This window comes from Hemiscyllium ocellatum, chromosome 6, assembly GCF_020745735.1.
Source record: "Hemiscyllium ocellatum isolate sHemOce1 chromosome 6, sHemOce1.pat.X.cur, whole genome shotgun sequence".
NCBI classification, from domain to species: Eukaryota; Metazoa; Chordata; class Chondrichthyes; order Orectolobiformes; family Hemiscylliidae; genus Hemiscyllium; species Hemiscyllium ocellatum.
In genome coordinates this window covers 61,435,935-61,460,970 of record NC_083406.1, presented here as the reverse complement: position 1 = coordinate 61,460,970, position 25,036 = coordinate 61,435,935, and the positions used below count along the sequence as shown (strand labels likewise).

The 25,036-nt window shown below is 39.4% G+C and overlaps 1 protein-coding gene across 2 annotated transcripts in view; it reads right to left on the bottom strand.

Moving 5' to 3' along the window:
* The window catches only part of dlg2 (discs, large homolog 2 (Drosophila)), an 876,537-nt gene that overhangs the window by 504,476 nt on the left and 347,025 nt on the right, over nucleotides 1-25,036 (bottom strand). For both annotated transcript variants that reach the window (XM_060825990.1, XM_060825991.1), the window contains exon 6: nucleotides 2,096-2,146. In XM_060825990.1, the coding sequence (XP_060681973.1) occupies nucleotides 2,096-2,146 (51 nt within the window). The remainder of the gene's footprint in view (nucleotides 1-2,095; nucleotides 2,147-25,036) is intronic.

The following is a 25,036-nucleotide window of genomic DNA, read 5'->3' as shown; positions in this document are numbered from 1 at the left end:
AACTTCTATGATACTATAAACTTTGCAACTTTAGTAAATGTTCATTGATTGAAAGAATCAGCAATGATTTCTTCTGAAATAAACTGTTTCTTGAGATGAAAGGGGCAAGGAGAAATCTGTTATAAAAGCAATAAATGAATTAACCATCTCTGGAAAGAAGCAACATAAACAAACTGTTTCCTGGGAAACAGCTTGATAACCTGCTGCCTGGTAACAAATGGACAATTAAGGTTGCATGCAGAAGGAATATTCTGAAGTAAATGGGAGAACTGCAGGAAAAGTGATGTTTAAGTAGTCAGGTAACCCCAAATGTAACAAGGAACAGAGGGGCTACTTCTGATAAGAAGGCAAGCTACAAGCCTGGGGTCTCCAACAGTATAATCAATGTTGAGATGAAAGAATCTATTGAATCATCAATAATGCCACACGCCAACCTTGAAACGGAGAAAATTGTCTAAGAATCCAATATGGAACAACTCAATAGTAGAACATCAAAGATAAACATTGCAAAAAGATCGAACTCTGGACACTTCTGGAGACAAACATCATTAGTGGAATCATGGTCAGATTCTATCAATAATTGGCTAATACCAGGTTGCGTTGTGAGGCTTAACTTGCTTGCTTGAGGGGTCTTATTTCAGTTGCTTCATACAATAAAGTTTAAATCATTATTTAAATATTTGATTGTGAGATTTTTAAAAAAGTAGCCGAATTAAAGGTTACTCATGGTGATTTACCCATTATACTTTCTTTACTTTTTTTTGATAATCTCATTCAAATTCCTTTTTTGTCACTCTCCTTCACTGACCTTAACATTTTCTTTAGTTTCAATTTCACTTTTATGTCTTCATTCTCCTGTGGTATTTATTATTGACTTGTTTTTTTTTCCCCTGAAATCTAATGCCAGTTTTAAAAATTATTTCCCATAACCATTTGATCAGTTTATAACTCTTTTTCTTCTAACTTTCCTTCCCCAGTCCCTTCAAAATCAGTACTTTTTAATCTTGTTTTTGCTCTTTACCTTTATCTTACATTCTATTATGTTTTGAGAGCTACTGTTTAAAAGGTTCCCAACGTTTATTCCTTTTATCTGCACTGGTTCACTACACATCATTGAAATCAACAGTAATTTATTTCTATATGAATAATGAATAATCACTTTTGATTTGACACAACTCCACAAGAGTACTTGCTGTTTCATTTTTCAAGTATTTGGTACTGTACCACCAAAATCTAGTGAGGTTGAAATTTACTTTTTCTACTTTAATTTGTTGATGCTTAAAAATAAAGTCATAATTAATTAGAAAGTGCTATTATTCAATAGCTGTTTAACATTTGGTGATCTGAAGTAAGCACAAATAAACATGACCATATTACAATATTAATTATCAAAAGAATGGTGTGCATTTAAATTGTGGTAGAGCTTCATACATTCCACAAATCCTGCCCGGGACAATTATATGAGGTCATCATTTGGGGCGGCACAGTGGCTAGCACTGCTGCCTCACAGCACCAAGGACCCATGTTCGATTCCAGTCTCAGGTGACTGCCTATGTGGAAGTTGCACATTCTCCCCGTGTCTGCTTGAGTTTCCTCCCGGTGCTCTGGTTTCCTCCCACAGTCCAAAGATGTGCAGGTTACATGAATTGGCCATGCTAAATTGCCCATAGTACTAGGTGCATTAGTCAGAGGGAAATGGATCTGGGTGGGCTACTCTGCAGAGGGTCGGTGTGGACTGGTTGGGCCAAAGGGCCTGTTTCCACATTTTAGGGAATCTAATCTAATCTAAAATCTAAAGCAGGAGCAAATTCCTGCAGACGCTGGAATCTGAACTGAAAACAAAGACTCAAAATGTGAGTTTGCTTTCTCTCCATGGACACTGCCTGACCTGCTGTGATATCCTGCATTTTTTGTTTGCATCATTATAAAGGTTATGTCAAAGGATTAATTACATCTATATAAATATGTAATTAATTAACTAAGTTGCAGAAGTAACTAGCCAGCAAAGCTCAAACTGGATGTCAATCTATGTTCCAAAAAAATACAGACGATAAAAAAAGGATAGACACGTGTAAGAGTAACATTTTTAACTTACCCGTTCCAATGTGATTTCTTCAAATTCATATTCTATTTCTGTCCCATTAACCTAAATGTCAAGAACAAAAGAAACCCATTTGAGAAATCAGTTTAAAATGAAAACAGGAATATTTTGTACAAAACCAGTCTGCATTTATATCAGCCACAGCATTGAGAAATTGAAATCAACCAATGTCTGAGACATATATTCAAAAGTACACACTCTTCTGAAGAACTGCCTTACACAAATAATTACACACATATCTTTCATGTGTTTTGGCAGCAGCTATTCATACCTCAAGTAAAATACTACACATATGGGATAAAGTTGAAAGTTTTTGTAATAGTCTAAATAAAATATTGTTGGCTGTTATCGCTGGTGGTAATCCAGAATCTGATGAATGAGTAGTTTAAAATTGGCATAAGCATAAAAAGACAGCCCACTTGTTTACTATTATCACATTAGCAAAAAAAGAAAATCTGTACTACTGGTATGGTTCCAGCATGTACATTGTCATAAGAACATAAGAAACAAGAGCAGGAGTAGGCCACCTGGCCTATTTTACCTGCTCTGCCATTCAATATGATCATGGCTGGTCTTTTCGTGGATTCATTTCCACTTACCTGCCCGCTCACCACTACCCTTGATTCCTTTACTATTCAAAAATCTATTTATTCTACTTTAAAAACATTCAATGAGGTCACCTCAACTGCTTCACTGGACAGGGAATTCCACAGATTCACAACCTTTTTGGTGAAGACGTTCTTCCTCATGTCAATCCGAAATCTGCTCCCCCTTATATTTAAGCTATGTCACTAATTCTGGTTTCACCCATCAGTGGAAACAACCTCTCTGCTTCTATTTTATTTATTCCCTTCAAATTTTATATGTTTCTGTAAGATTCCCCCTCAGTCTTCTAAATTCTAATAAGTATAGTCCCATCTATTCAATCTCTTCTCATAAGCCAACTCTATCAATTCCGGAACTAACCTGGTGATCTTCCTCTGCACCCCCCCTGCAGTGCCAGTACATCCTTTCTCAAGTACGGAGACAAAAACTGTACACAGTACTACAGGTGTGACCTCATTAGCACCCTATACAGATGCAGCATAATCTCCTGTCTTTAAGCTCCATCCCTCTAGCAATGAAGGACAATATTCAATTTGCCTTCTTAATTACCTGCTGCATAGTAGAAAGTGAGGACGGCAGATGCTGGAGATCAGTCAAAAGTGTGGTGCTGAAAAAGCACAGCAAGTCAGGCAGCAGCCAAGGAGCAGGAGAATCTATGTTTCAGGAATAAGCCCTTCATCAGGAATCAGGCTTATGGACCTGGAGGCTGACAGACAAATGGGAGTGAGGTGGGGATGGGTGAAGGTAGATGAGAATGCAATAGGTAGATGAAGGTGAGGGAGAAGGTTATAGGTTGGAGAGGGGTTGGAGTGAATAGATGGGAAAGATAATGGACAGATCAGGAGGTCGGTGCCAAGATTGAAGCTTGGGACTGGGATAATGTTGGGGGAGGGGAAATGAGAAAACTGTTGAAATCCACATTGATCCCATGTGGTTGCAAGGTCCCAAGGCAGAATATGAGGCATTCTTCCTCCAGTCGTCGGGTGGTAAGAGTTTGGCGATGGAGGCGGCCTGGGACCTGCATGTCCTTGGAAGGAGGGGGAGTTGAAGTGTTCAGCCACGGGGCAGTGGGGTTGGTTGGTGCGGATCCCAGAGATGTTCTCTGAAACAATCCAGAAGTAGTTCCTCCGCTACATCAATGACTGTATCGGCACTACCTTGTGCTCCCACAAGGAGTTTGAACAGTTCATCAACGTCAATACCTTTCACCCCGAGCTCAAATTCACCTGCACCATCTCGGACACCTCCTTCCTCTTCCTGGACCACTCCATCTCCATACAAGACATCTACTACAAGCCCACCAACTCCCACAGCTACCTAGACTACACTACACCTCCTCCCACTCTACGTCCTGTCAAAATGCCAGCCCTCATTCCCAAATCCGTCCCCTCCATCGCAATTGTTCCCAGGATGACTAATTCCATCTCAGAAAATCCTAGAGGGCTTCCTTCTTCCAAGACCACAATTTCCCTTCCTACGTGGTCGACAATGCCCTCCAGCATATCTCCTCCACCTCCTGCACCCTTGAACCCCATCCGTCCCAACGCAACAAGGACAGAACCCCCTTGGTCCTCACCTTCCACCCCACCAACCTCCACATACATCACATCATCCTCTGCCACTTCTGCAACCTAATAACGGAACCCTCCACCAGAGACATATTTCTCTCCCACCCCTATCAGCGTTCTGGAGAGACCATTCCCTCCACAACTCATTTGTCAGGTCCACGCCCTCTACTAGCCCACACCCCACTCCAGACACCTTCCCCTGCCACCACAGGAAATGCAAAACCTGCGCCCACACCACGCCCCTCACCTCCATCCAAGGCCCTAAATGATACTTCCACACCTGACAGAAATTTATCTGCACCTCCAACAATGTCATCTACTGTATCCGTTGCACCCAAAGTGGTCTCCCCTACATTGGGAAGGCAGGACAGCTACCTGCAGATCATTTCAGAGAATGTCTCTGGGGCACCCGCACCCACCAACCCCACCGCCCTGTGGCTAAACACTTCAACTCCCCCTCCCACTCCATCAAGGGCATGCAGGTCTTCGCCTCCCCCATTGCCAAACCCTTACCACCTGATATCTGGAGGAAGAACACCTCATATTCCATCTTGGGACCCTGCAACCACATGGAATCAATGTGATTTCAACACTTTCCTCTTTTCTCCTCTACCCACATCATTCCAGTCCCAGGCCTCCAACCCAAAACCACCCTCCTGACCTGTTCATCACCTTTCCCATCTATCCACTCTACCTACCTCTCCGACCTATCACTTTCTCCCTCACTTTCATCTTCCTATTGCATTTTCAGCTACCTTCCCCATAAACCTACACCCTCCCATTTATCTCCTGGCCTACAAGCCTCATTACTGATGCAGGGCATATGCCCGAAATGTTGATTCAGCTCCTCGGATGCTGCCTGACCTGCTGTGCTTTTCCAGCATCACACTCTCAACACTAATTACCTGCTGCGCCTGCAAACCAGCTTTTTACAATTCATGCACAATGATATCCATGTCCCTCTGCACAACAGCATGCTGCAAGTTTTAACCATTTAAATATTAGTCCATTTTGCTATTAATCCTACACAATTCATTGACCTCACATTGACCTACATTGTATTTCATCTGCCAGACCCTTGCCCACTCACCTAACCTACCTAAATCCCTCCACAGACTTTCTCTACACCTCTGCACACTTTTCTCTACCACTTATCTTAGTCTCACCTGTGAACTTTGATACACTACACTTCGTCCCCAACTCTAAATCATCTATGTATATGGCAAACAATTGTGGTGCAAACACTGATCCCTGAGGGACACCACTAGCCACTAATCGTCAACCAGAAATACACCCATTTATCCCCACTTTTTGCTGTTAGTTAATGAATCCTTTACCCATGCTAATACATCATCCACACCACCATGCACATTTATCTTATGCAGCAGCCTTTTGTCTGGCACCTTGTCGAGTGCCTTCTGGAAATTCAGATATGTCACATCATCGGTTTCTCGATATCCACCACGGTCTTAATATCCTCAAAGAATTTCAGTCAGTTTATTAAACATAACCTTCCTTTCATGATCCCATGCTGATTCTGTCCAGTGGGACAATTTCTATCCAAATGTCTCACTATTTCTTCCTTGATAATAGATTCAACCATTTTGCCCACTACAGAAGTTAAGCTAATGGGCCAATAATTATCCACCTTTTGTCTACTTCTTTTTAAAGAGTGATGTTGCATTTGCTGTTTTCCAAACTGCTTGAACTGCCTCTGAGTTTTGATAAATTACCAGAACCACATTTACTATTTCCTCCGCCATTTCTTTTATACCGGGGACGCATTCCATCAGGGTCAGAAACCTTCTTGTCGTCAATTATTGGCATGTTATTTGTGTCTTCCACTGTGAAGTCTGACATAAAATACCTGTTTAACACCTCCGCCTTTCCTTATTTCCCATTATTAAATCCCCCTTCTCATCCTCTAAAGGACCTTAGCTTCTCTTTTTTGTTTTATATATTTGCTATCTGTTTTTATATTCTGAGCTAGTTTATTGTCATAATTCTTGTCTTTATAGCTTTTTTGGCATTCTGTTGGTCTCTAAAGATTTCCCAATCTTTTAGTTTCCCACTAATCTCCGTCACTTTGTTTAAATTTGATGCCCTCTTTTATTTTCTTAGTTATTCATGGCTGATTATCCCTTTGCTGAAAATGTGTTGCTGGAAAAGCGCAGCAGGTCAGGCAGCATCCAAGGAACAGGAGATTCGATGTTTCGGGCATAAGCCCTTCTTCAGGAATGGGCTTCTTCAAGGAAGGCATCCTTGCAAGAGGATTCGCAGTAAGTTAAAATCTTCGAGGAGAAAGTGAGGTCTGCAGATGCTGGAGATCAGAGCTAAAAATGTGTTGCTGGAAAAGCGCAGCAGGTCAGGCAGCATCCAAGGAACAGGACATTCGACGTTTCGGACATAAGCCCTTATTCAGGAATGATCTCCAGCATCTGCAGACCTCACTTTCTCCTCCTGATTATCCCTTTTCCTACATATCTTCCTTTTCACTAGTACATACTTTTGCCGAGCAAGGTGAAAAATCGCTTTGAAATTCCTCCACTGTTCCTCAATTATCCCTCCACATAATCTTTGCTTCCAGTCTACTTTAATCAACTCCTCCCTCGTCCCATTGTAATCTCCTTTGTTTAAGCATAAGACACTGGTAATGGATTTTACCTTCTCACCTTCTCTCTGTATTTTAAATTCAGCCATACTGTGATTGCTTCTTCCAAGAGGAGTCACATATGATTTGTTTTTAATTTTAACATGGATATTTACACTGCTTCATCATAAAGTTGTTGGAAAGTATTTCTTAGCCTGTTTTCCTCAAGTCAGTGATTTTTTTAATCACATTCAAAGAGAAATAATCAAACTAGAATAAGTGCATTGCAAACAAAAGAAACATAATAAAACATTACTTCTCTTGTAATTTAACAATTACATATTATTTATTATTTTCTACCACATGGGAATCTGATTGTATATGTTCATTGGGAGGAGTTGAGTTAATACAAGTTAAAAAAAGGCTTAGACTTGTATTCAACGTAAACAAAAACAATATGCGACATGCTCTCGGGATAAGAAGATAAGAATCTAAGAAATGGGAACAGCACTAGGACATGCAATCAATTGAGCTTGCTCCACTTGGCACGATCCCCATGGAGATTGATAGCTTTTAAAAAGAAAGAGATAACCACAAAGCCTGCAAAAAGAACACAACAGATGAGAGTCTTCACTTTTAAACTATTTTACTATAGCAAACTATCCAAAATCGATATAATTCAAGCATTAATTAAAAGGTGAAGGAAATAAAAAAAAGAAAGATTTCACTGTAAGTAGTTGATATAAAAAGATATAACAAACCTCACATAATGTTTTTATTCAAATGAAGAAGCATGTAAAGTGTCTTTCTAACTCAGCATCCACTACGCAGAGTCTCTTAATTCGCATGCAATCATTTCAGCCTTATGTTCAACAGCAGCTGCATTCTAGCTGAAACCTACACTTACTACCAACAGGGAGCACGTCAATGAACACTCTCTCACTTTGGTTACACTGTCCTGATGGCAGCGAATTTCCAGAGACTCCCTTCTCAGGCCCTTTTAAACTGGTTGGTTCTGATAATACTAAAATGGTAGCAATTATTCTTGTTCAATAAACAGTCCCTTGACTTGCCAGCTTCAGCACTCTTCCCTTTCCAATTTGATAGCAAACACAGTAGCATAAGGTTAGGTTAGAGGATGATTGTTTATCTCTTGCCTGCTATCTAAAATGCAATATTGCTACTCTGCAGCAATTCAACATTCCAAATAGTATTAATTTACTCAAAGGAAGTCCCATCTCAAGGTGCTGTTGGTTGATCTGATTCATGCACTGAAATGGGATAGGTGAATGTGTTGGCGGAGAGGGAATGATGGACTGAGAGTAGTGCGGATCTTGCAGCTGTTCCTGAGATTACAGGCTTATTTCTGGATTTACTTCTAGTTTTTTTTATAATTACTACATTTCAGTAGTATAAGCTATTTTAGAACATAGAACATAGAACATAGAAAAATACAGCGCAGTACAGGCCCTTCGGCCCTCGATGTTGCGCCGATCAAAGCCTACCTAACTTACACTAGCCCAATAACCTCCATATGCTTATCCAATGCCCGCTTAAATGACCATAAAGAGGGAGAGTCCACCACTGCTACTGGCAGGGCATTCCATGAACTCACAACCCGCTGAGTAAAGATTTTGAGGGGAAAAAAGTGTTTTTTTTCAAACTGAATTGTGTTAAAGGAATTTTTGGAAAGGCCTACATCTATCTTACTTGTAGATTTCTTATATTTCAGTCGAATCAGATTTTTATTTTGATTCAATCTTGGTTCTTTTATTATCAAAAAACCTTCAAAACACAAAACACAAAACAAAGAAAAAAATGCCTGACTTTTTTTTCCAAACAGAGTTCTCTTAATGAACCTTTTGGAGAGGCGTATAGGTGGACGGCTCAGTTTTTTCTTTCAAAATTATATGCGTAGAAAGGAGATTTTTTTGGAAATCACATAATTATATTTATTATTAAAGAGATTTTTTTAGAGTAGTGGAGGACAGTATTTCATTAAACATTAAAAGAGGTTTCTTTTAATCCCAAAGGAAAGTTTTTTTTCTAAAATTATACGGCTGAAGCAAAATTCTGTTAATATCACAAAGGAAAGTTTTTTGAAACAGAGTTGTGTTTATGGAGCTTTTGGAGAGGCCTACATGTAGACAGCTCTGGAGTGAGATTTTTTATGTCATAAGATTGAAAACTGTCTGCTGGACCACTTGAGGAGTCTTTTTTTAAATTTGATTATTCAGTTAAGTGGTTAATTTTGTTTAATATTATTTTTGTTAATATGCTTGATTTTTGTTTGCATGCTGAATATTATTTTTTGGGTAAGAAATGGTAGCTTGTTTTATATATTAGGTATTTTTATATATTTATATTTTATATATTAATGTCATTGAGGACGTACCAGAGATGCAGAGTTAGATGACTAGTAGATTTACAGAAGTGATTACACAGCAGGATCGTTCAGATAGATGGGTGACTGTTAAGACAAAAAAGGTATTTCAGAGCTTTCTGTGGCTGTTCCTGTCTCAAATAGATATTCAGTTTTGAGTATTATTGAAAGGAATCGTCTCTCAAAGGAAAAAACAATAGGCAGTCAGATCTTAGGAACGAAAAAAATGAATCCTATGTTAGAAGGGTTTTGACAAAATTTAAAAGAATAATTGTTATAGGAGACTCTCCTGCGAAGGACTCTCCTGTGAAGAACAAAACAGGAGTTCTGCAGCAATAACTATGGGTCTAGGATAGTGTTTTGCCTTACTGCTGCAAGGATTAAGGACATCTCAAAACATTTGAAATATATTGTTAAAGGGAAGAGTAAGAAACTGGAAGTTATGATACACATTGGTAGAACTGGCAAGGAAAACATTAAGGCTTTACAGAGTGAATATAAAAGGTTAGGTAGAAGATTAAAAACCAGTACATCAAAAGTAGTAATCTCTGGTTTACTCTGGTGCCGATCTCAAATGAGAGAAAGGATGGAAAGATAAAGTAAATAAATCAATGGCTGAAGAGGTGGTGTAATGTTCAGGGATTCATGTTCTTGGATCACTGGGATTTTTTTTTGAGCAAAAAAGAATGGGTTTCACCTGTCCTGGAAAGCGATCTAGTGGGAAGATTTGTTAATTCTATTAAGGGAGACTATAAATTATTAGAGAAGTAGGGTGGAGGGATCCTAAATGGCAGAGTAAATAGAAAGATAGATGAAGACAGTTTTGAATCTGAAAAGAACAAGTTAGTTCGAAAAGGCAGGCAAGAGAAAGTCAGAAAACCAAGTTACCCTGAAGAATTAAATTACGTTTATTTCAATGCAAGGGGTCATATAGATAAGGCTGGTGAACTCTGGACATGCTTGGGAACATGGGTTTTGGATGTTATTGCTATTACGGAAACTTGACTGAGGGATGGACAGGACTGGCAGCTCACTGTTCCAGGTTTCAGATGCCATGGGAAGGATAGAAAGTGAGGCAAAAAAGGAGGCGGTGTGGTATTTTTGATTAAAGAAAACACTAATACTGTAACAAGAGGAGATATTTCTGAAAGATTGTCCAATGAAAATATATGGGTTGAAATTAGAAACAAAAAGGAATGATCACCTTGATGGGATTGTATTATTGAACTCCCATTAGTCAGAGGGAAATTGAGGTGCAATATCCGATATATGTAAGAATAATAAGGTTTTAATAGTAGGTGGTTTAATTTTCCAAACATTAACTGGGACTACCATATGCTAAAAGTTTGGATGGTGAAGATGTGTTCAAGAAAATTTTCTTTAGCAATATGCAAATATTCTCACGAGAGAAGATACAAGTACTGACCTTTCTCTTGGGTAATAAGACAGGGCAACTGGCTGAAGTGATAGTAGGGTAATACTTTGGGTCTAGTAATCATAATTGGGAGAAAGTGAGGACTGCAGATGCTGGAGATCAGAGCTGAAAAATGTGTTGCTGGAAAAGCGCAGCAGGTCAGGCAGCATCCAAGGAGCAGGAGAATCGACGTTTCAGGCATAAGCCCTTCTTCAGGAATGAAGAGGGTGTGCCAAGCAGGCTAAGATAAAAGGTAGGGAGGAGGGACTTGGGGGAGGGGCATTGGGAATGCGATAGGTGGAAGGAGGTTAAGGTGAGGGTGATTGGCCAGAGAGTGGGTGGGGTTGGAGAGGTCGGGAAGAAGATTGCAAATCAAGAAGGCAGTGCTGAGTCTGAGGATTGGGACTGAGATAAGCTGGGGGGAGGGGAAATGAGAAAGCTGGAAAAATCTGCATTCGTCCCTTGTGGTTGGAGGGTTCCTAGGCGGGAGATGAGGCTCTGGAGTCCATGCAGGGTCAGTCGGTTCCTGCTGCGGTTTTCCAGCAACATATTTTTCAGCTCTAGTAATCATAATTCTCTAGGTCGTTCCTCTGCAACCTTGTGCTATAGAAAAATCGCAGTACCTGTTCAGTAGAAAGTTTGCATTATCCAAACAGTATCCACAATTCATCAATCACGTTACAGCCAAATTGCATTGACGAAATGTGTGTTATACCAGAACGACCTGTATTTATTTTAAAGTAGTTATGGAAAAGGATAAGCCTTCCATAAAATTAAATATTTTAGTTGGATTAAGGTAAATTTTAAGGATATGACACAAGACCTTTAAAAACTTGAATGGATTAACTGTTCATTGGTAAAGGGATATCTGATAAGTGGGAAACTTTCAAAAGTGTGACAACGCTAGTTCAGAGACATTATGTCCCTGTTAGAGTGAAAGGTAAGGCTGGCAGGATTAAAGAACAAAAGAATGAATAAAGAAATAAAGATTCTTGTCAAGAATAAAAAAGAATTGTCTACATTATAGATATAGACAGTTGGGTTCAAATGAATCTCTTGGACAGTATAAACAGCATTCAGGAAGAGAAAGAGAAGTTATGAGATAGCCTTAGCTATTAAGGTTATGGATAATCCAAAGAGATTATGCAAGAAGAGCAACCAGAGAGAGAGAGTAGGACTTTTTAAAGATCAAAGAGTCACCTTTGTAGAGTCATAGAGATGTACAGCAGAGGAACAGACCCTTCAGTCTAACATGTCCATGCCGACTACTTATTCTAAACTAATCTAGTCCTTTTTGCAACATTTTCTTCTAAACTATTCATAAACCAATCCAGATGCACCTGGAGTATTGTGCATAGTTCTAGTCTCCTTATTCGAGGAAGGATATGCTGGCTTTGGAGGCGGTGCAGAGGAGGTTCACCAGGTTGATTCTGGAGATGAGGGGGTTACCCTATGAGGAGAGGTTGAGGTGTCTGGGACTGTACTCACCAGAATTTAGAAGAATGTGGGGAGGATCTTATAGAAACATGTAAAACTATGAAAGGGATAGATAAGATAGAGGCAGGCAATTTACTTCCGCTGGTGGGTGAGACTAGGGCAAGGAGACATGGCCTCAAGATTAGGGAGAGTAGATTTAGGGCAGATTTTGGGAAGAACTGCTTTTCCCAGAGAGTAGTGAATCTATAGAATTCAAGGAGTAGAGGCAGCTCCATTAAATAGATTCAAGACACAGTTGAATGGGTTTTTGCATGGTACGGGAACTAAGGGTTATAGGAATAACACTGGTAGGAGCAGCTGAGACAATGGATGGATCAGCTCAGATCTTAATGAATGGCAGAGCAGGCTCGACAGGCCAAATGGCCTACTCCTGCTTCTATTACTATGATACTATGAAATGTTGCAATTCTATTAGTCTCCACCACTTCCTCTGGCAGCTTATTCCATTCACGCAGCACCATTTGTGTGAAAGAGTTGCCCCTTAAGTCCCTTTTAAATCTTTTCCCTCTCATCTTGAAACTATGCCCTCTGGCTTGGAATCCCCTCAACTCAGGGAAAGACCTTGTCTATTTACCTTATCCACGCCACTCATGATTTTATGAACCTCTATAAAGTCATTTCTCAACCTCTGAAGCTCTAGGGAAAATAGCACCAGCCTATTCAGCACCTCCATGTTGCTCAAACCCTCCAGCCCTGGCAACATCCTTGTAAATCTTTTCTGATACCTTTAAAGTTTCACAACATCCTTCAGATAAGATGGAGACCAGAATTGCACACAATATTCCAAAAGTGGCCTAACCAATGTCTTGTACAGCCACAACATGACCTCCCGACTATTGCACTCGAAGCTCTGACCAAAAAAATGAAAGCATTCCAAATGCCTTCTCCATTATCTTAACTACATGTAACTCCACTTTCAAGGAATTATGAACCTGCACTCCAAGGTCTCTTTGTTCAGCAACACTCCCCAGGATATTGTTTTTCAAGAGACAGGAGAAATAATAAATTAACATTTTGCATCACATATTTTACTGTGGAGAGACTAGAGAACTTGGGGAAATAAATATTGATGTTTTGAAAGTTCACATTACAAAAAACGGAAGTGCTAGACATCTTAGAAAATATAATAATGGAAGAATCTCCGAGACCTGATCTAGTGTATCACAGGATGTTGTGGAAAGTTAGGGAGGAAGTTGCAGGACTCCTTGCAGAAATATTTGTGTCATCTATAACTAAGGATGATGTGTCAGGTTACTGGAGGGTGGCTAATGTTGTGCCTTTGTTTAAGAAAGAATGTAAGGAGAAACCTGGGAATTATAGACCTGTAAGTCTGACTTCAATGGTGGGTAAGTTATCAGAAGTGATTCCGAAAGATAGAATTTACATGCATTTGATTAGGGGATAAACAGCATGGTTTTGTTCAAGGGAAATTGTGTCTCACAAACTTGACTGAATTTTTTGAGGAAGTAACCAAGGAGATTGATGAGGTAGAGCAGTAGACATTGTATACCTGGACATTAGTAAACTCTTTTGACATGGTTCCACATGGTAGACTAATTAGTAAAGTTCGATCATAAGGGATTCAGGGTGATACAAAATTAGCTTAATGGCAGGAGCTAGGGAATGATGATGGTGAGTTGTTTTTTTGGACTGAAGGCCTGTGACTGGTGGTGTTACACAGGGATCAGCGCTGGATCCACTTTTGTTAGTCATTTATATAAATGATTTAGATGAGAATATAGAAGGCATGATTAGTAAAGTTTGCAGATGACACCAAAATTGGTGGTATAGTGGACTGTGAAGAAGGTTATCTAAGATTACAAAGAGATCTTGATCAAATAGGTCAATGGACTGAAAAGTGGAAGATGGAATTTAATTTGGATAAATGCAAGGCATTGCATTTTGGTAAAATAAACAAAGGCAGTACTTATACAGTGAGAAGTAGGGCATTGGGTAGCGTTGTAGAATAGAGTGATCTAGGGGCTCAGGTACCTAATTCTTTGAAGTTTCCAGCACATTCAGAAAGTGTGATTATGAAGGTGTTTAGCAAATTTGCTTTCATTGCTCAGACCTTTGAATATAGGAGTTGTCACTTTATGTTGAGGCTGTACAGGATGGTTGTGAGGTCTCTTCTGGAGTAGGGTATCCAGTTTTGATCACCCTGTTATAGGAAGGATACTATTCAGCTGGAGAGGGTTCATATGAGATTACCAGGATGTTGTGGGAATGGAGGGTTTGAGTTATAAAGGGAGGCTGGATAGGTTGGGACTTTTTTTATTGGAACGTAGGAAGTTGAGGGGCGGCTCTTTAGAGGTTTATAAAATAATCAGAGGCCTAGATAAAATGAACGGCGAGTATCTCGGGTGGAGTTTTCGAGACTAGAGGGCGCATTTTTAAGGCGACAGGAGAAGGATTAAAAAAAACACGGGGATAATTTTTTTTAGAGACGGTGGTTCACGTGTGGAATGAACTTCTAGAGGAAGTGGTGCATGCAAGTACAGTTACAATATTTTAAAGACATTTAGATAAGTACATGAAGAAGAAATGTTTGGAGAGATGTAGACCAAGTATAGGCAGGTGGGATTCATTTAGTTTGAGATTATGGTTGCTGTGGACTGATTGGATCGAAGGCTCTGTTTCAGTGCTTGATGACTGTATGACTCTAAGTATCTATGGACAGGCATGCCTTGTGGATGGTGTTTAATAGTGAAAGGAGGCTGTAAATGGATCACCACCTTTAGGGCCTTCCCTCATCTCTGATCTTCTTTCATTAGCCTGAAAATTGAAGCTGGATGAGAAACAATGCTTAAGGGGTTATTAATTGACCACTTAACGGCATAAATAGGGGCATGATCAAAGTCTCCTTTGTCCACTGTCTGAAGAAATTTATACGTTCCTCCACCTGTAAACCTGGTAGGAGACTGTACAATTCTGCTCTCAGTTTCTGCTCTACTTCCACAGACCTGCTTCAGCACAAGGATCTGATTTAAGATAGCCAAACAGAAAAATGTTTCATTCAGATAATTTCCCCTTTATTTGACTTCTCGCTATTTTGAACTGCCGAACAATAAACCACTTGCTGAATCAACTCCACTGCAATTATCTTCCTACTTATCCTTTGCTCCTCAAATATTCATCCCCATGGCAACCTCAGGTCACATGAGAATTTCATGGAACCTAATGATGTTATAATCAGGAAACTAATTAACCTCCTTTCTGATTACTTGTCAACTGACTTTAGTCTTAAAGGGACTTCACAGAACTGAAAATACAGACTTTACTCAGCAAAGGGCTTATCATACATTCCATAGTAAGAATGATGTTGTTCATGGTTTGCCATATGTTAGTCCACATAACAGATACCATAGAAAGTTGGCTTCTTGTTGAGTCAGAGGTCATAATACTTACAACACTAGCTAATTCCTAGATTATGATAACACAGAGACACATGGGGCAGAATCTTCTTAGTCCCCAATCAGCCCTTGCCGGTGAGGATCGGAATGTCTGACACTCTACTATTTGTACTTGGGCCAATTTTAGCCCTGTTATGGCTGTTTTCTTCTGGAATGAGAGAAAGGGAGAGATTGAGACAGAAGTGGGTGGATTAGCTGTTAACACCCATGCAAGTGAGTGAAAAGTAGTGACGTCCTGAATGTGAGTGCTTAGGCAGCACAGAGGCCAAGCAAAGCTAGTACTTGCAGGAGTTGGGGGTGGGGGGAGGGGGGTGGTTAAGCTGGAATGATAGTTGGGGGGAGAGGTGGTGTGGTTGGGAAAAAGAAAATGAAAGAAGATGATGTTTGTGATCATGAGAGTGGTACGTAATAAGACTTGGTGAGTATAGTAGCAGTGATAAAGTGAATTCGAGGTAGTAGAGCAAAGAGGGCCACTTTCTTTGGTGGGAAGTCATGGACTTCTTGGTCCTCAGCATTATCGGACGCTCTGCTAGACAGTGGGCAGATCTATTGCAGCCTTCTCTTCTTATCCTTTTCTGGGGAAAAAGCATGAACCCTCTGCACTGAGCCATCAACCTGAACCGCCATATGCCTGTCCGTAAAGTGGGGCACCAATTTCCCATTATCTGCTACACATGCCCGACACTTTGGCTCGGTAGATGCATATCTGGGGGCAGTGATAGATGTTGGATTGGTTTTCTAACCAAGATCTGTGTTTAGACTTACTCAGCAAAATATAACTTCTTTGTCTGGTTCCTGAGTAATGGCTACAGCTTTATGTTTGTACAGTACAGTAGAAACATCCAGCATGTGTAGAAGTAAATACCCCTCTTCCTCCCTCCCTCTCTTTCTCTCTCCCTCCCTCTCTCTCTTTTGTGAGGGTCAATGTGAATTAAAATCTCGAGCAATGAGTTCTTCTCTATCTGCAAATTCCTTTCTTGAATAGCAATAAAAAAATTCACCTTCAGAAAGTTGAAAGGATGAATGCAAATTAATTTAAATTACAGAGAATGAAAAACTATTTGTGTTATTTTGTGTTTCTATCGTGCCGTTTGTTCAAACCAATCAGTTTCCTGCTAAGTATAGAGAGTTGATGAGTATTTTATTTTAATTTGGGTTAATCAGTCAAGTAAATCAGAGACTTTGGATAATTTCATTAAATGTTTTCACATCTGTGACAACTCTGGGAATAGTGGGGTTTGATTTCCTGTGCACTCCCCTAATGGGCCATGACAATATTGTGATTATATTTTAAAATTATTGTACCTTTCTGAGATCTGCGATAATACAAGAAAAGCCATCATTTAAAAATAGTCCAAGTGTAATGTAATTGCTTTGACTTGGAGCAACACCAATCAGAGATGGAAATCTAGTCCTGAAGTGAAGTAGAATTGTGTTCCTTTCGTTCAGGCTTGGCACCAAGTTCCAAATCCACTTGTTTAATAATTATATGGAAATAGTTTTCACTCTTTGATGCAAATTCTACCAAATTGTCTTTTCAACCATAGACATTGCTTGTCAATATTGCTTGTGTCCTTATGATTGCAGTAAAATGTAAACTAACAATTAGAGAACATCACGACAAAATGTTTTGACAAAATGACCTGTAAAGATGCCGATAAAAATGTGAAAATCAAAATCTAAAGTAACAGCTGAAAATTTTTCTAAGATTAGAATAAAATATGGGTGAATATTTGAAGCAAAAGATTGAACAAAATAATATTTAAGTTTACACTAAAGACTATTCAAAGGACCAATATCATATGTCTGGAAAGTGTGCTCTGTTAAAATTAAGTCTTTTCGCAATTAAAATAACATTGGCCAATTCAACAATATTTGAAATTAAAATCTGGTATAACAGCAACCATTGTGAATTGTTGTCAACTCCCATTACTAATATCCTTTCAGGGAAGAAGTCTGTCATCCTCACCAGATCTAACCAACATGAAGCTCAAGACCCAAAGAAATATCATTGACTCTTCAATGCCCTCCGAAATGGCCTAGCAGGCCACTCATGTATCAAACTGCTTCGAAGTAGAAACAAACAAATGAATCCAGATGAATTACTTGGCATCAATCCAGGTATAGTGGCACTATGGTATACGGAAGTAGCAAGGGCGTAGAATGTACTCTGTCTGTGTATCTTAAATGTTCATCTCAAAGAATGAATTGGTAGCATCACTGCTGACTGAGCCAGTTGAGTCCTAAAGGACATAGCTGCTAGGATGTGTCTGCAGAAAATGGTGAGGGAACCAAACAAGAACAAAAGCCCATTTGACCTCACCCTCACCAATCTACTGGCCTCAAATGTTTTGATGGTATCACTATGAGTGACCACTATGCAGTCATTGTCATGTAACATTCCATCTTTGTACTGAGGGTACCATCCACTATATCATGTGGCACCACTGCACTAAATGGAACAGACTTCAAACATATTTAGCAACTCAAAACTCGGTATCCATGAGGCACTTTAGGCAACCTTCAACCACACTCTGTAACCCGAAATCCAGCGATACAGAGATCAACCCCGGTACAATGAAGCTTACTGGAGAAGTGCCAAAATTAGCAACAGGTATGTCCAAAAATGAGATGTCAAAGCTGCAACACAGGATTATTTACATGCCAAACAGTGGAAAAAGCATGCAATAGACAGGGTTAAGCAATCCTAAAACCACCAACTCAGTTCTAACATCTGGGGTTCTGTCACATCCAGTCATTAATGCTGGTGGTCAAGCAATAAATTAGTAGGATGTGTAGGCTCTACACATATCCCCATCATCAATGATGGGGGAGTCTCAGTATATCAATGCAAAAGACAAAACTGAAGCATCTGCATCCACCTTCAGCCAAAGTGCTGAGTGATTGATTCGTCTCAGCCTCAAAGGTGCCAATCTTCAACCAGCTTGATTCACGTCATGTGATATAAAGAAATAGCTGAAACACTGGAAATTGCAAAGACTATGGCTCTGATAACTGGCTATAGTAGTGAAGACTTGAGTTCCAGAACTACTCACATCCCTTGCCAAGCTGTCCTAGAACAGCTGCAAAAGTTAGAATACTTAATAAGTACTTGCCTTCAGTCTTTACTAAGGAAGAAAATGCAAACAATATTCTGGTAGGATCAGAAATGATAGATTAATCATTGGTAAAAATTGACAAGAAATATATAGAAGAAAGGTTGGCTACATCTGAAATGGATATGTTGTCTGGTTTGAAGGTTTGCACGTTATGTTGTTAAGGCGAGTGAAAGTAGTGGTTGTGAAATTCTCTGTAGGCATGGGGGAGATGCCAAAGAATGGAAAATAGAAAATGTTACACTCTTGTTCAAGGAAGTCTGTAAGGACATTCATTGCAACTAGATGCAAGTCAATTCAATATTAGTTATAGGCAATGGATTGGAAACAATAATCTTAGGAAGAAATTACAGGCAGTTGGAAAGGTTTGAGTTAATTAAGGGTAATCACTAAGTTTTTAAAAGGCAGACTATATTGACTAATCTGAATGATTTTTATTGATGAAGTTACAGAGAAGGTTTCATACAAACGTATGAATTGGAAACAGGAGTAGGTAATTCAGCTTCTGAACTCTGCACTTGCCTTCAATAAGATCATGGCTGATCTGACTGTAATCTCAAATCCATACTCCCATTTCCCTGGCAACATTTCACCCCCTTGCTAGACAAGAATTTATCAACCTCTGCTGGAAAAATATTCAAGTACCCTGTTTACACTACCTTTTCAGGAAGAGAGTTGCAAACGTTTGTGATCTTCCAAGAAGAAAAAATGATACCTCACTTATTTTAAATGAGTGTCTCTGATTTATCAACAGTAATCCCTAGTTCTAGAATATCCTTTACAAAAACATTCTTTCTATGTTTACCCTCTTAAGACCTCTCATGATGCTATATATTTTAACCAAAGCATCTCTTATTCTTCTGAACCCAAGCAGATACAAGCCTAGAATGTTCAAAAACTAGCATAGAATGCAGTCCAGCAAAAGTTCACTCAATTGATTCTGGTTATGCAGGATGTTCTCAGGAAGTAAGGTTAAATCTGTTGGACTTGTACTCAATGGAGTTTAGAAGGATGAGAGGAAACCTTACTGAAACAAATGAGATTCTTAGGGGCCCATACAGAGTAGATGTAGAAAGATTGTTTCCTCTTGTGGGAGAGTCTAGGACCAGATGGCATAATCTCAGAGCAAGGGTTACCCACTAAAGACAGAGATGAGGAAGCATTTCTTCTGTCAGAAAGTAGTGAATATAGATTCTTTGCCACTGAGGTCTGGAGAGGTTCGGGCTTCAAGTATATCCAAGGCTGAGATAAACAGGCTTGATCAATAAGAGGATGAAGAGTAAATCAGGGAAGTGAAGTTCAGGATTATCAGATCAACCATGACCTCACCAAGTAGTAAAGCAGACTCAATAGACCAAATGGCCTACTTCTGTTCACATATTTATGGTTATATAATCACTCCACTTAAGATAAAAACCCTCATTCCAAGTATTAGTCTATCCACTTCCTAAGAAATTCCCAATCCTTTGGCCTACAATTAATTTTTGCCATATTGTGCGCCTTAATTTTTGATTGGATACTGTCCTTGTCCACTTTTTGTTAATCTTTCCCAGCAATTCCTTTTTTTCCAGTATAAACAATTAATTCTACCTCAGTACATATGACTAGATCTAAAATAGTCTGTTCCTGCATAGGTTCTACAATATATTCTACTAAGAAACAATCCCTGATCAACGTTCAAAGTTTGTTTTCCATGTTGCCATTGCCCATCTGATTGATCATCTAATCAATATGTAAACTAACATCATCCATAATAATTGTAGTGTCCTTCTTACATACCACCATTATTTCCTGATTTATACTTTGTTCTAGTGCAAGCAACCCTTCCAGGGCCAATAGACAACTCCTACCCATGATGTCTTTTTCTTTGTTTTTCTTTATTTCCATCCAAACTGATTCAATATCATTAAGGATTGTCTACTCAGTACTTCTAGCTTAAGATGATCGCAAATTCTTCTGACCTGTCAGTTATACTGATGTTCATTGAGGACAGGGATGGTGTGGATCTTCCTCCTTGAGTGAGTTCTTCAATTGTATAGCGTCATTCACAGGGCTACAGAGGTTAGATCTGATTGGTTGGTTGTGGAATTTCAGAGTGATTCACATGTGGAATGAACTTCCTGAGGAATTGGTGAATGCGGGTACAAATACAACGTTTAAAAGACGTTTGGATAACCACTTGAATATAAATGTATGGAAGGATATGGGCCAGGAGCAGGCAGGTGGGACTAGTTTAGTTTGGGATTATATTTGGCATGGGTTGGTTGGCTCAAAGAGGCTGTATCCATGCTGTACGATTCTATGATAATGAATTGCATGCTGCTTCCATGACTTAGTGTGCAATAGTCCTGTCTGTGGTTTGCTAAGTTAGCACCTCTTTATTTAGGTATGCCTGGTTCCACTACTGACATGCTGTCTTGCACTCTTCATTAAATCAGTGCTGATCGCTTGGCTTGAAGCTAATGGCACAATGGGGAAAATGGCAGGCCACAAGACCACAGATTATGGTTGCTGAAGGTTCATGATGCCTAACAAATGCCCAGTTTTGAATTTTTAGATCGTTTTGAGATCTCTCCCATAGGCATGATGGTAATGTCACACAAAACCATGGAGGATATCCTCAGTATGATAACAGGACTCCAACGTCACAAGGACTGCACTGTGACCATGACCAATATGGTCATGAACAGATGCATCTGCTACAGTTAGATTAGTGAGGACAATGATAATCATATTTTCCCTCTTGATGGTTCTGGCACCACCTGCTGAAAGATCCAGTCTGCCTGCTACAACTTTCAAGATTCACCCACTTCAGTCACTGGTGATGTTATCAAACCATCCTTGATAAAGGATACTGAGGTCCCCACCTACAGTGCACATTTTGTGCCTTTCCCACTTCAATGTGCCCATCAATTTGTATTCCACATGGAGGAGAATTGATCTCACAATTATTGAACTTAGATGCCACCATAGTCTGTGGTAGGACTTGAACCCTGTTCCCAAAGTATTAGCCAAGGTCTCTGGATTACTTATCTAGTGACATAACAGCTAATCACCACCTCTGTCAAATGTCTCCCAGTTTGTGTCAAAATAGGCTTTTCTTTCATCTATTAGAATCATAGAGATGTACAGCATGGAAACAGACCCTTTGCTCCAACTCATCCATGCTGGCCAGATATTCCCAACCCAATCTCATCCCACCTGCCTCGCATTTATCTAAACTAAACTCCATCTGCTACGCCTTAGCCCATTGGTTCATCTGATCAAGATCCCGTTTAGTCTGAAGTAACCTTCTTCGTTGTGCACTCTTGTGCTTCTCCTTGGTAATAGTTTCATAAGATGCAGTCGTTTCTTTCTTTTAGTACTAATGGTTCTTTGGTCGATAATGATCTGTTTTTCATCCCAGCTTGGTCTCGTGATAGGCAGGCTACCATTCTTGACTTTTTAGGCAACCTTGTCTTGCCTCCTGCATGTCACTTATGTGGAGTGATGAGGGAATGGAATTGATGCTTGGCATATTTTGCTGTCCTAAAAATTCATGCATTCAGCAGGTCAATTCCAGTCACTGTACAGAATCTGTCAGAAGTGTGATTGGTAGCAGATTCTGAAAGCTCTATGTGAAACTGACCTACATTCTGCTTCCAATTGCCTGCAAGTTGTAACACAAGGTTTGATCTAAACTGTTTGCCTCCTGCTATAAAGCCTGAAATCTGTGACTAAGAATAAAAATCAAGGAGCAGAATTAAATTTGACTCTGCTAAGCAGTCAAGAGTAGTTAAGTATAATGGAAAGGTTCCCACTTATCATCAAAGATGCGGAAGTGCTGGTGTTGGATTGGTGTGGCTAAAATCAGAAGTCACACGGCACCAGGTTATAGTTCAACAGGTTTATTTCAAATCACAAGCTTTTGGAGCGCTGCTCCATCGCCAGGACCTCACCTCTGAAAGCTTGTGATTTCAAATAAACCTGTATGACTATAACAGGGTCTGACTTTATCACAAACCTCCTTCCAGACAAATTGAAACTTGGCCCATCAGCAATAAACACAGTGGAATTTCATCTAAATTGTATTATGGAACCTGTAGTTTCAATGCTTGCATTTTCAAAGACAGATCCTACTTGAGAAGGGAAATTAAAAAAGCAAAACCAAAAGAAGCAAACCACAAAAGAAATTAAGGTTGAAACTGAGATTGGAAACCAAACATTCCAAGTACACTGAACCTGTTTGAAATCCTATAAATAGACTCTGATTGCCTTCAGAGCTCATCTGTTGATCATCATAGTACTGGCTGACTGAGGGTTCATGTGGCACAGTAGTAGTGTCCTACTTCTAAGCCAGGAGACCTGGGGTTCAAGTCCCACTTGTGCCAAAGTTATATAAGAATGTGTCTGGATAGGCTGATTTAACAACAAAAATAAACACAGGCAAATTGAAGAAGATAGAAGCTAGATTCAGAAATGAGAATAGGTGAATTTAAGTTTACAATTGCTACAGCTATTTCTGTTACTTGAGCATAATATTAGCAGATGTACACCACCCAAAATGTTATAATCTGAGGTAGGGAGGTTAGAAAGATATATGTAATTTTTAGTAAAAATTATGCATGTGGACCTGCAGTTGGTTGAGCTATTGCCTGGGAAACAGGTCAAATTTTATCACAGATTAATCATAGAATCCCTACAGTGTAAAAACAGGCTTTCGGCCCAAAAAGTCGACACTGAACCTCTGAAGAGTAACCCACCCAGACCCATTGCCCCAACCCTATATTTACCCCTGACTAATGCACCTAAACTACACATCCCTGAACACTATGGGCAATTTAGCACAGTCAATTCACCTAATCTGCACATCTTTGGACTGCAGGAGGAAACTGGAGCACCTGGAGGAGACCCATGCAGACATGGGGAGAATGTGCAAACTCCACATGGACAGTTACCTGAGGCTGGAATTGGAACCGGGTCCCTGCCACTGTGAGACAGCAGTGCTAAACACTGAGTCTTTTAGAAGAACAGGAGCTAAACTTCTTCATGAGAAAGACAGAATTTTGCAGGATTTTGTGACAGAGATTAATTACATAAATCCAGATTGCATTGCCAAGCAAATTCAAAATATCTGTCTCGGTTGCAGTAGCCATTCAATATGTAATTTATAGTGTTTTATTGACCACAATTTACCTATAATTCATATTTATGCTTCTTCTGAGATTTAGAGTATAGGTCATTATTTAAGATAGCATTTAATGTTTCTGAAGAAGGGGTTTTAAGAAGGGTCACTGGACCCAAAACGTTAACTTTGTTTTCACTCCACAGATGTTGCCAGTCTTGCTGAGATTTTCCAGCAATTCCTGCTTTTGTTTCAGATTTCCAGCATCAATGGAAGTTCTGGTTTTTTGACTACTATTTAAGGTTTGTTTTATTTGATTCTTGCATAACATATTTTGCTTCAAACTGTGGAATTTTGCAGCTTCACTGGGTTTCTTTTTTGAAAAAAGAAAGTCAACACTGAAATCATAGCGGTTCAACCCATTATGATAAATAAATTAAAACATGCTAACATTTTCAAAAATGTAATTATATTAATGGCTTAAAATTATATTTGATAAAAGCCTTTCAAACTTTATTTGCTAATTAATTAAAATTTTTCCAGTAACAATTATTCTGTTTCAATTGTTGCATATTGTTGTATTGGCTTGTTTCCAACTTCAATGACAAGTTGCATGTCTGTAAATACATGGCAGATGCAGTATAACATGAATAAATACTTTTGTAGCAAAACCAGGAATGCAGATCATTATCTGAATAGTTATAAATCAAGAGAGGGGAATGTCCATTTTGAAAAAACAACCATAGACAAGACTAATGCAATTAAAAATATAGCCTCAGGCAGTGTTGTAAAACAGAGATCTCAGGGTTCAGGCACACAATTTTTTGAAGTTTGCATCACATATAGTTAAGATGGTTAAGAAGATATTTAGCATGCTTGCCTTCATTGCTCAGACCTTTGAATGTAGGAGTTGGGACTTTATGTTATGATTTGGAGGAGCCACTGTTGGACTGGGGTGTACAAAGTTAAAAATCACACACCAGGTTATAGTCCAACAGGTTTAATTGCAAGCAGTCCTTCCATTAAACCTGTTGGACTATAACCTGGTGTTGTGTAATTTTGGACTTTATGTTGAGGTTGTACAGGACATTGGTGAGGTCTCTTCTGGAATACTGTGCCCGGTTCTGGTTACCCTGTTATTGTAAGGATATCATTAAGCTTGAAAGGGTTCAGAAGAGATTTACTGAGATGTTGCCAGGACTGGAGGGTCCGAGTTATGAGGAGAGATTGGATAGGCTGGGACC